The sequence below is a fragment of the Haemaphysalis longicornis genome, unplaced genomic scaffold (genome assembly GCF_048455015.1).
Source record: "Haemaphysalis longicornis isolate Haplotype H1 unplaced genomic scaffold, Haemaphysalis longicornis Haplotype H1 scaffold_7, whole genome shotgun sequence".
Classification (NCBI taxonomy): domain Eukaryota; kingdom Metazoa; phylum Arthropoda; class Arachnida; order Ixodida; family Ixodidae; genus Haemaphysalis; species Haemaphysalis longicornis.
Window position 1 is genome coordinate 34,974,236 of NW_027526422.1, and position 12,132 is coordinate 34,986,367.

A 12,132-nucleotide genomic window follows, 5' to 3' on the forward strand; every position below is an offset into this window, starting at 1 on the left:
ATTACGCCGATAATGACAGGAGACGCCAACAGCCCCAGCTTCTAAGGGGCTTCGCCATAAAAACCCAGGTAAGCTACACCTCCTGAAAACTCGAAAGGCAAAAATTAGCCGTGGATCTGCTCGCTCAGCTGTAGTTGCTGTCGATAGCCTCCTGCTGCCCATGTCACCTAATTTCCTCTCTCCTCTCCCAAGCCCCCCTATCACGCTCTTTCTCCTTCCGCCTCGCTGCTCACGATAAGCACAGTAAAGGTTTGCTCAATTCATTTCAATTTCAAAGGTTCCACCTGTTGGGACCTTGTCTTACCGTTGTTCTAGGAGGGCCGCCACGAACTCGAGACTCAACCGCAAGCACTGTTTTTATTGTTTGGTTAAAACACTGTTTTTAATGCGCATTATTCAGTTCCGAAGGCGGAAGTCAAGCCCCGCCTGTTTTAATTAAAAGAACGCTACCAGTGTCAGTTCTGTATTCGTGTTTTTCCTCAAATGCTCATTTCTCTTGAACAGTGTTGGCGAGTGTAAAGTATGCTACGAGACGTAGTATTTCGGAAAAGTTTTGCCGACATGTATACTTTCTGTATAAAAATGAATCGCAGGGCAGGCAGATGAAATGTTTCGCGTTTAAATAGCCAAAGAAGACCATCGTCTTTTAAAGAGCAGCAATGTTAAGTCCTAGCGTCACTAAGTAAAGACTTTTAGAGTATCGGCACTCTTTTCTCTCATTGTTACGCGCCGCCGGGACTTTCATTGGTTGGTCGGCACCACGTGATGTTTGTTTACATATGGGTGCAGCCATTTTGTTTCTGAGCGCCTCTTCTCTCTCTCTCTCTCTCTCTCTCTCTCTCTCTCTCTCTCTCTCTCTCTCTCTCTCTCTCTCTCTCTCTCTCTCTCTCTCTCTCTCTCTCTCTCTCTCTCTCTCTCTCTCTCTCTCTGAAGTTAGAGCGGCCGGTCACACTCTGCCCGTCACAACCGGCGGCGGTTTCGTTGGGAGAGATGGCAACATTGCAAGCCAGACACAAAATGGCCCCCAGACGCTTCCGTGTGCACGAAGTAGTGGCACTGTTAAGTGTAGATTATTTAGTGACGCTATTACGACCCACGGAGAAAACATCGCAGGGGAAAGTACCCCCTTCCCTTCTTGCACTGCTCTACTAGGCCCACCCTCCCAGCGTCCCTCGTCAATCTCACCGCAGGCGTTCTTGAGGAAGCTGGGGGAGCCGTTGCACACCACCCGACCGGAGTACATGACGATGATGCGGTCTCCCAGCACATCGGCCTCTTCCATGTCGTGCGTCGACATGACGATGGTGGTCTTCTTCCCCCGGAGCTCCTGCACCAGCTGCCAGATGGTGCGCCGCGTGTCGGGGTCCATGCCCGTGGTCGGCTCGTCCAGGATCAGAACCTGCGCACGCCAGACGCCCCGTATATCTCTCACCCGCCGGGCCCGGGAACGCTGCGAAACGTAGGCCCTGGTGACGGTACGCTGTCTACGAGCGGAAAAAGGTCGCGCTTATACTTTTAAATGCAGAGCATTTCTTTAACTCACGATGTCACCCGGCGTTGTCGGCGTTGGCGTGCCTCGGCGTCCGCAACAGCCGTTCCAGGTGCGCCCTCTCCCCCACTCCTCCTCTTCGGCATCACGCTACCCTCTTCGCTCTCAACAACAGGTCCGCACCCCTCCCCCTACACTATATAAAACAATAATACTTACCGGCGCCTGGTTTCGATCCCACGACCCTGCGGGCGGAACGCAAGGTACATGGTGCTCTACCCACTGCGCCACAAAGCCGACACAGAATGGAAGGCTACGAACGCGCCTTATATCCTTGACTCATTCAAACTACGTCAAGAAGCTGCTGATACAACGCATTCACTACCTGTGGGCGGAACGCGAGGTACATGGTGCTCTTCCCACTGCGCCACAAAACCGACACAGAATGAAAGGCTACGAACGCGCCTTATATCCTTGACTCATTCAAACTACGTCAAGAAGCTGCTGATACAACGCATTCACTACCACCAACTCCCCAAACACTAAGCGTTAACGCAATACACCCACCCCCTATGCGACGCATTTACTCGAGTCCCCCTCGCGGGGAGATGGGCCCTTTTGCTTTGGACACGAGAGCGTAACTCGGCGCTTTGCGCGAAAGACCCGCCGTTGGCACAAGCCTCGACAGGAAAGCCGTGAGAGAAAAACGGCAATCAAGCTCTCATTGGCTGCGACCCGTTCCACAGAGGAAGCCTTCCTTGTAAGGAACGAAAGGGTAAATGCAGGGCGACGCATGCTTTAAAAAGTCAGCAAGGAATTAGCATAACTTTGCGAAATATTTGTTTTGCAATAACATCTTCCCTTCCCCGTGCGTAGTTAGCAGGCACACAATGAGCAGGTTCTCATAAAAAAATGTTTTCCGACCTACCGACGTTCTTGCTACAAGCGATGGTGCAGTGCAGCGCAATGCTCGTTATATTCTTCCCGCATTCTCACATCACAAGAAAAGTTCAAGTGCTCCGTAGAATTTTTCTCAAAGCGTAAGCATTCGTAGACGACTATCCGCAAAAACGTGTCCCGTTTGTTTGTAACGGGTCACACAGTGCGCTCCACCGAAATACATGGCCATATGTATCGTACTTCAATATTAACCATGGCCATTGTGCGTGCTAATATGAGCCCGTGAAAATGCTGCTTGCGCACGATCTGACAGTTTCCTCGCGAGATTTTTAACATCTTTTATTCTTGTTGGCGCGTAAAGGGCCGAACACATGAGCAGAAAGGGACGCGTGCCCACACGCGTCTCCGCCCCGATAAGCGGTTTGGCTGCCGAATAGCCCGCCGCACTATATAGAGTGTACTAGCCACACGGGCCACTTTAGCGTCACTAAATAAGTTACGATTAAGAGTACCGCCACTCGTGCACCCGGAAGCGCCCCTGAGGGCCATTTTGTTTCTGGCTTGCAGTGTTGCCATCTCTCCCAACGAAACCGCCGCCGGTTGTGACGGGCAGAACGTGACATGCCACTATAGCGTCCGCACAGCATATATATATATATATATATATATATATATATATATATATATATATATATATATATATATAGAGAGAGAGAGAGAGAGAGAGAGAGGGGTGTCCCCAGAAACAAAATGGCTGCGCCCGTATGTAAACAAATATCACGTGGTGCCTACCACCCAATGAAAATCCTGGCGGCACGCAACAATTAGAGAAAAGAGTGCCGATACTCTAAAAGCCTTTATTTTTTGACGCTAGGCCATTGAGTTAAAGGGACACTGAAGTGAAGTTGTCAAGCTCCCGTGTTTGCTTGCACAGCGTCGATTGGCTCAAATTAACACACTTTTCATCGTTTATCCGGTTGATAAGTCAGTAATTATTTTATAAAGCCCGAAAGAAGAAAAACTACCATGCGCGGTCTGCGGCGGCCGCACCAACTAAATGCTGTGACGACGGGAGGAGGTGCACCGTGATTGGACGATGTCCAGGATTAGCATTAAAACAAGTTTCGGTTTCGGTTATGTAAAACAGCATGCTTGACATCCGACGTTATCGTTGGATAGGCATTCTCGATATCTCAATCGCCATACCGCTCTTCTGCCATGTTGTCGGCTATGAAATGCCTAAGATAAGCCTCCCAAGATGGTTTGGAATCGTAGCGATCACTCCGAGGCCTACGCAGTGAATGAACGCCCTCCGCGTCACCGCAGACGCTCAAATTCCATGCGTTTCCCCCCCATATTTGGAGCTTGCCTCACTCATGCCGGTATCGTAAAAAGCGTGTGCGCACCAGGCCAAGGGTCTGCTAATTCTGGCCTGTGCCCACTGCCCGCAAGCAGTCGGTGCTTATGGCAACAGCACGCCAACGTGGTCTCGTTAGCGCGTCAGTGTCAGTCTGCGCGGGTTCTGTGAACTCGCTCGTGGAGCAGTGAACGTTACGGCCCAAAAATGGGGAACTCATCATAGAAAACATCGGCCGAAAACGAAAAAAGTCAGCTTACAAAAAAAAAGTGCCCTCGGGGATTCAAACTTGCGACTTGCAAAATATCATTCCTATATAGTGCTCGAGACCACTCGGCCACGGGCTAGCGCTGTCGACGGCGGAAATATAAGGTTCTTAATGTATAACCAGTTTACACTTTTATTTAGTTTTAGCATTGCAGGCAGCTTAGGTGATGGCGCTCGTGCACTAAGCGGCCCCCAAATTTCAACAACATCTCACATCTAGCAATTGCATTTCTTAAACGGAAAAGCGTTCGCAGATGTGTAGTCGTGCTGCTGACCGCTGTGCTTGCTCACCCAGCGCAAAAAAAAAGTGCTTCCTGCTCCTATAGTTTTAGCCTGTACGGTAAAAGTTTCACTTGATTTTATTTCCTTAGTACCTATATTGACTTCGCTGACTCTTCTACCGCCTTCAAGTGGCCTTAGATTTTCCTACTAGCGTACCAGTCAGCGAAGCGTCGAATGTGCGCTTGTGCAGCGCTTGTTTGGAGCGACCTGGACTTAGAGCTTGATGCAGTGTACAAACTAACAAAGTAAAGAAAGGCCCATTCTTCCATTCTCAAACGTGTCGTGGCTTAGTTTCGACTGAGCGAACGAATTGCGACTACTCGTCGGCGGCCGCGGCGGACTAACCTCTGGGCCGGCTGACTCTGTCGGAAGGTCGGCGAGCCGTGGAGTAGCGCTGTCAAGCCATGTCATCTCCTCCTGACGTCACACGAAAACGCCACAGAAAATGGGCGAGGGTGCAGAGAGGAGGACAGCACTTTCGCGTTGATTTTTCTACTAAATAAATTCGCGTAAACTCCCTCAGCTGTGGTCGAAACATGGCCTACGTACTCCGAACTACAATTTGCGCTAGCAATCCCGCAATGTTAATTTACAAATCACTTTAGTGTCCCTTTAATACCACTCGCTAGGCCACTCCCGTGCACATCCAGCCTGCTGATATGCGCCGCTTCGGAAACCGCATTGCTCGGACGGACATGTGCAGATTCACCGAATGTATGTTCGTGATGTGCAGCTTATTTCGGGCGTTTAAACATAAATATCATGCGGGGTATGCACGAAGAAGATAGCTGTTTGGCATCCTTTAAAAAGTGCGAAGTGCCGCATTATGCATGCAACTTATGTCACGGAGAATTACGAAGAGTTGGGCCAAAAGCGTGCATCGCTCAAACACGTATCTTACGCTCGGGCCGGTGACCAGTGCGAGTGCGAGGCTCAGTTTCCTCTTCATGCCGCCGGACAGTTCGTCGGGAAAGGCGTTCACCTTGTCCTCGAGTTCGATGCGGCTGAGCAGCTGCTTGACGTTGTTGCTCGTTTTGCTGTAATCCACGCCTCTGAGCTGCAACGAAATGCCGCTTCTTCAGCGCTCTCGTCCGTGCGCTCAGTGACACTGGCTTTACGCACATCGTTGGCTCTTTATACAATAAAAGGCGACGTCATAGTGGCGGCGGTTAGCCTTATCTCTATCGCCCTTTTAAAGGAACGAAATACATTTATTTAATTTATTTATTTATTTATTTATTTATTTATTTATTTATTTATTTATTTATTTATTTATTTATTTATTTATTTATTTATTTATTTATTTATTTATTTATTTATTTATTTATTTATTTATTTATTTATTACAAGTACCTACATCGCCCATTGGGCATTGTTGAAGGGGGATTACAGTAAGAAGTAGAATACAAACAGCAAATTATAACCAAACTAAAATCATCCATAACATTATACAAGAGAAAACTAAACACTCACAGTACAGCATTGTAACAAAAGCAAAAAACACAGAAGTGCGGCGAAAGCAGTATGTATACATATCCAGAATAAACAACCAAATGAAGTACAAAGCAAACGTTAAATATATGGGTTATTTCATCAACTCAAAATGCTGTTTCAATGGCTGATAGGAAATTAGAATCGGAGAATATTGGTATTTTTAGCGCGTTCCGTTCACTAATAGAGTTTGAAAAGAAAGAGTATTGAAACACATTCAATCTACAGGTATATTCTCTAATTTTATGTATACGTGATCTTTCCGTTCGGACGTAGGCGCCTCTAAATACCGTTCTTTATTCATTCCCGTGTTACCGTGGTGTAGGCGTCTCTAAATACCGTTCTTTATTTATTCTAGTCTTACTATGGTATCTTACCACGGCTGGCCTTGGCTATATCTCCTTTCAGTGGAACAAAATAGAATCGTTGGTTGGACTTGGATATAACGCCGCTTTAAAGGAACAAAATGCAATGGTTGACTGGCGCATTCAGACCCATCGTTATTCGGAACAGTCTGGCCAAGCACTAAGCAATCTTCCGTGCCTACAGTGATCCCACTTTACACATTAGCTAACGCTGTTTTTCCGCTCCATTTCTCAAGCGATGGTTACTGCGGGGATGTTTGCGGAGATATAGCTCGGCTGCAAGCTTCAGCGCAGTCGACACAAGTTCTTCGTAAAGCGCGCAAGTTTATCAAGACCCGAACAGTGGCTGTGTGTGGCAACGAAGCCTTAGTCAGGCAGCCGATAACTCACCAGGGAAAAGTACCTCAGGTGCTCCGACACTGTAAGGTCGGTGAAGAACACGTCGAACTGCGGACAGAAGCCGACGCTCTTACGGGCAGCAGTGCTGCCGATCTCGTGCCCGGCCACCGTTACAGATCCGCTGGTTGGCGTTAACACGCCTGGGGAAAGGCAACGACCGCTTCGTAAGCCAATACACACATAGAAAAGCCGCCGTATCTCGTCTTTTCCTCTGCATTCATTGCTTTTTTAAGGGCGAAGCCCTTTACGACCTCGCAATGTCCGTGCCGATGTCTGGAGTTGTCCGTGCGCAAGAGCTTAACGTGATGATGATGATGATGATTAAAGGCCTCCCCTTTGAATCGGGGTGACGGCGTGCGCTATCTAGCCTATCTTAGTAGTTTGAATTTAAATTTAGTCCCTGAATAGGGTTTTTTTTTTAATTCTGCCCTACCGCTACCCCTGGCTGGGATGTTATTTTATCGACTTCCCTGCTTGTTTTCCACCAATACTCTAGGCGCTGCTTAGTAATACCTACTGCTGACCAGTTAATGCTTCCAACAATTGCGAAGCCCAGTGCCTCAGGAAGTAGGACTTTCCCCCCAATTCTATCCGGCTGAATCTTTTGGCATCCTATTACTATGTGGTCGATTGTTTCTTTATCCCTGCCACATACAACACATGTCTCATCCTGTGACAAATATTTGCTCCTGTATCTGATGATGATGATGATGATGATCGTTGTGGCCAGAAACCCTTTGTATCGGGCGGACACCGAAATGTCCAAGCCAGGTGAAAAAGTTAACAAAATACATATAAAAAGAAAAAAAAGAACGGCTGAATGCCTAAAGTCATTGCACCGTCCCCACCAGCGAGAAAACTAAAGGTAGCAGTTTTCCTGCAGTCTTGTGCATATGGTACACTGCATGGGTATGTACGTCTACTGCACTGTCACCATTCACTGCAGTTCACTCGTGCGTTCACTGCACCGTCACCACAGCCGCACCCAGCCGAACCGATCGCTGCCAGAGTTGCAGTCGCTCTTTCGTCGTGTGTACGTCCAGGGCATTGTCGACGCCGTCCTCGAACCCTAGCGCCTGTTGTATAGTGGCGTTGACTCTGGCGGGTGGGCGCAGCTTGTGGCAGTGCAGCACCAGGTGCTCCGTGCTTTCCTCGTGGTCGCCGCATGCCCTGCACTTTGCTGCTTGAACCTCTGGTGTGCTGTCGTAGTTCCGGCAGTACAGCAGCGTGCGCAGTGCCCCCGCACGGACCTCGAAAAGGAGTGTGCTGCCGCTGCTGTTGTCGTAGACACGCATCCGGCCTATATCTTGCCTGTGGTTGCGGTATAGTGCCAGGGTAGACTTTTGGTGCATTGCGGTCTGCCAGTGAGCGCGTTCCTCTTCTTTCACCCTGGAGCGCACCTTCTCCGTGATCTTGTGCGGCGGGCCCACCTCGATCGGGTTGGTAGTGAAGCCGAATTTTCGACGGAGGTTGTAGAGGCGGTTGCACCGCTGTGTGCGTACACCCTTGAATGCCATGTAGCGGAACAATCGCCGCGCCCAGCGTTCGTCGTTCATGACTCGGAGTCGCTCTTCGAATGCAATCTTGCTGGTGGCCTCGCGAGCCTCAAACGTTGACCATCCCAAGTCACCCTGTATGGCCTCCACAGCCACTCGGCCATGGCAGCCCAAGGCAAGGCGGCCCACCTCTCGCTGACCACGCTCGAGCCACCCCCGTGTTGGCGCAGACACACACACCACAGCGTTCGCGAAGGTGAGACATGGGACGTGCACCGACTTCCACAGGTCACGGACCAACAGGTATCGGTTGCACCCCCATAAGCACCGTCTGCGCAGGATACAGCTGGCGCGTCTCGACTTTTCTTTCAGTAGTGCCTCGTGTGTAGCATACTTGTCGCCAGTGGTGTTGAAAGTGATGCCAAGGTTACAATAGCTGTGCATCGATGGAACCTCTTCACCGCCAGGCAGCAGCACAATGCGAGCTTTGTCCTCTGGGTCGGAGAAGCACAGGACCGCTGACTTGCGCGTGTTGAAGGCCAGTCCCAGTGTTGACAGATGCTCAGCCGAGGCGGTGACAAGTCCGTGTAGCTCAGCCACACTTCCAGCGAGCAGGACAAGGTCATCGGCGAAGACCAGCCCCGGCAGTGTCCACATTTGCGGGAGTCCATCTTCAGAATAGGGCAGCGTGAAACCAAGTCCCGACGCAATAAGGGTTTTCTCTAGCCCCGCTACATACAGCATGTATAGCAGCGGGGAGAGCAGGCACCCCTGCTTCAGTCCCCGGTGTATTGCCACTGGCTCCGTGTGGACCTCTCCGAAGCTGCCTTGTTGCTGGTGTATAAGCGCCGCAGAAGGTCAATCCATTTGGATGGCATAGCCAGCTCGCTCATGCGCTGCAGCATAAGGCCGTGTGGGACATTGTCATATGCCTTAGTGACGTCGAGAAAGCATTTCACCAGGCCGCGGGATTCTTTCCGTGCAATTTCTATGCACTGGGAGAGTACAAACAGGTTGTCCTCCACCCGACGACCCCGTCTAAATCCATTTTGCAGCTCCGTCAGGTGACCACTTTGCTCCGCCCACGCGCTCATCCAGGCCTTAAGCACTTGGGCGAAAAGCCTATACAGTACGCTGGTGACTGTGAGTGGCCTGTGATCCCTGAGAAGGCTGCTGTCACCGCCTTTCTTTGGTATTAATGACACTTTTCCCAGTAGCCATGCCTCTGGGATGGGGTCGCCGTGGATTATGCCGGTGAGGATTGTTGCAAGGTGTGCTTGCGCCACTTCCCCCAGACACTTGACCAGTTCCGCAGGGATGCCATCGAGTCCGCTTGCCGTGTGAGCCCCAATGCGAGCAAGAACACGTTTGAGAGCCAGCGGTGTCACTTCCCATTGGCAGTCAGCCATGTACGAGTCCTGTTCACTTGGCGGCTCTCCTACCGGGCTGGCTTTGTGCTGGACGTCACCTTGGTTGGCTGTATGTTCAAATATTCTCTCAAGATGCGATGTGAGGTGCCGACGTATATCAAGCACTGTGTCACCCGTCATTTCATCTCGGAGCTTTGGCAGTGGCGATTTGCGGTCGAGTGAGGAAACATAGGTCCAAAACTTCCGCGTGCTGCTGCGGCCTGCTGTAGTGATCTCCTCCAGTTGCCTTTGGTCGTTTTCTGCGATTTTGCATTGGACCAGCTGTTGCACTGCTCGTTTGCAGCGCAGATACTATTCCCAGGCTAGGAGGCATCCACTGGCTGTGAGATTTTTCACTGCATGCCAGTGTGCCCGGTTCACCGCACGCTGCTTTTCAAGGGCCTCTTTGATTTCCCTGTCCCACCACCGCTTTCGCTGAGGGCCTCCACGAGAGCCTGTGCGAACCTCATGCTTGCGCATGATTCTCTTGAGCTCATCGACAAACTCCAAGTACGTTGCCTTCCTTGCCTGGATGGGGCTGCACTCGAATCCGCTGGCAACTGTTTTGTATGCAAGTGCCGGCAGATAGCGCTTTGCAGGTTTTCGAGGCTGTCGCACATGTTTTTGGTGGGGCGATGAGAGTGACAGCTTGATGCGATTGTGGTCACTCCCCAGGCTGAAGTGGCCGCCTTCGTCGATGTGGACCTGTCTGATGTGTGCTGCCAGTGAGGACGATATCAGTGCGTAGTCAATGCAGCTACGACTGTTACGAGCACACCACGTAAAGTCACCTTCACAGTCTCCTCGCAGGTTGGCTATCTCGAGAGAGAGCTTCTCAGTCAGGCCAACCATAAGGTTACCATTATAGTCCTGGAACCCATCGATGGCCTGAATCCACGCGCCAACTGGGGAAAGCGTCAGTAACTGCAGTAGCAAAGATCGCGCATTTCAAAGGGTACAAAACGCAAAAACAAAGCAAAAATCCTGAACTATCTAACGATAATTCGCGGAAAAAGACGCCGTGAACGATGCCGAGGGTGTGAAGTACTGGGACGCGAATTGTCTTTCGTGTGGCGCTTGTCATTTACAGTGCATTTACTGCACCTCAAAATCATTTAAAACTCAGGGTGCATCAGCACGCACGGACGATGGCGCTCATCACACAGGCACACACAGGCAATACACAACTTGCGTCCCAGTGCTTCGCACCCTCGGCATCGTTCACGGCGTGGAGATGTGTGATTTTTTTTAAATTAGGCTACCGAATGGGCTCTCGGCAATGTTGTGATTTTATTACAGCGAAGCTGTTAGCCTCTCGTTGGTCGGAAAATTTCGTGTCGTAAACAAAAAATCCAGGCAGGACCCAGCAGTTCTCGCCTAAGACGCAGAGCGCATGCGTCAGGCTAATCGGGCATACAGTATAGGGCCCAGTATTCATTTAAAAAACACACAAAACAAGCATCTGAATCGCCTTATAGATAAGGCGCCTATGAACAATGGGATCACCCCCCCCCCCCCCCCCCCCACCATGTGATCCTGCTAAAGATTATGTTTGCAGAATATGTTTGAAGGCTATGCAGGACTAGTGTCACTAACTAGAGCAGTTCTTGCCCAAGACGTCGAGCGCATGCGTCAGGCTAGGCATGATTCATTCAGCATTTGCCGCCAGAGAAGCCGAGCGCAAGCGACAAGCCCGCCGAGACGACGAGAAACATTTCATACCCTCCCCCATCAACATTTGTAGTGGTTTACAACAGCTTCGCTGGACATCCTACTTTCGCAGGGCGGGATGGCGACCATTTTTTTTCAAACGTGTCAGCGGCAACATTTTCCCGTCAATCTGGGTTCTTTGTTTCTTAATTAAGCTACGAAACGTGTCCATGACAATGTGTTGACTTTATTTTCGATTATAAAAGCCGTAATATTTTCACATCTAACACCTTTTTTAAAAAGAATAGGACTTCGAAATGTCCAAGTTTCTGTGCAGTTATATTTCCTTCCTTCCTCCGCAGTTTCAGCGTTGTTCTGAGCACAATGCTGGGGGTTGGTATCATCTATGCTTTAAAAGAGCTCCACTAACTCGCTCAGTCACTCACTCGCTAGAGTGGATAGGCGCTAAAAAAATTCACGCGACTCCAGGAAGTGAATCATGACGAGTGGGCGAAGCACTGGGGGTCATTCTTACACGCGTAAATCACCTGTGGCATTGCGAACTCGCGCATGTAAATGAGAGTGACAACGCATGTGTACAGTATATAAAATTTCAATGCAATCCAATCCGACACAATTCAATTTAATTCAATCCACAAAACTTGTTGCTCATTGTGTTTCTCTTCCTCTCTCCATCATTATCAACAAGATTTTCGCTCTCGGCATTTTTCCAAGCTTTCTTAAACGTGCTAAAATTATTCCTGTTTTTAAGAAAGGAGACAAGCACCTAATATCTAACTACCGGCCTATTTTTATCCTTTCTTCTCTTAGTAAAGTAATCGAAAAGTTGTTTGCTAATCGACTAAATAACTATCTAACTAAATTCAACATTCTTAGGCCCTGTCAATTTGGTTTTCGTTCTGGAAGTTCGACTAATCTTGCACTTTTGTCTTTAACGGATTTTATTAAAAAATCGTTCGACTTAGGTATGTTTGTTGGATCTGTTTTTTTAGATTTTACTAAAGCT

At 49.4% G+C, this 12,132-nt stretch overlaps 1 protein-coding gene across 1 annotated transcript in view; it reads right to left on the minus strand.

Moving 5' to 3' along the window:
- LOC144146249 (phospholipid-transporting ATPase ABCA3-like) overlaps positions 1-12,132 on the minus strand; it is a 78,197-nt gene that overhangs the window by 45,855 nt on the left and 20,210 nt on the right. The window contains exons 7-9 of the mRNA XM_077678213.1: positions 6,542-6,690; positions 5,197-5,352; positions 1,186-1,399 (exon numbers count right to left, since the gene is read on the minus strand). Coding sequence (XP_077534339.1) covers positions 1,186-1,399; positions 5,197-5,352; positions 6,542-6,690 — 519 coding nt within the window. The remainder of the gene's footprint in view (positions 1-1,185; positions 1,400-5,196; positions 5,353-6,541; positions 6,691-12,132) is intronic.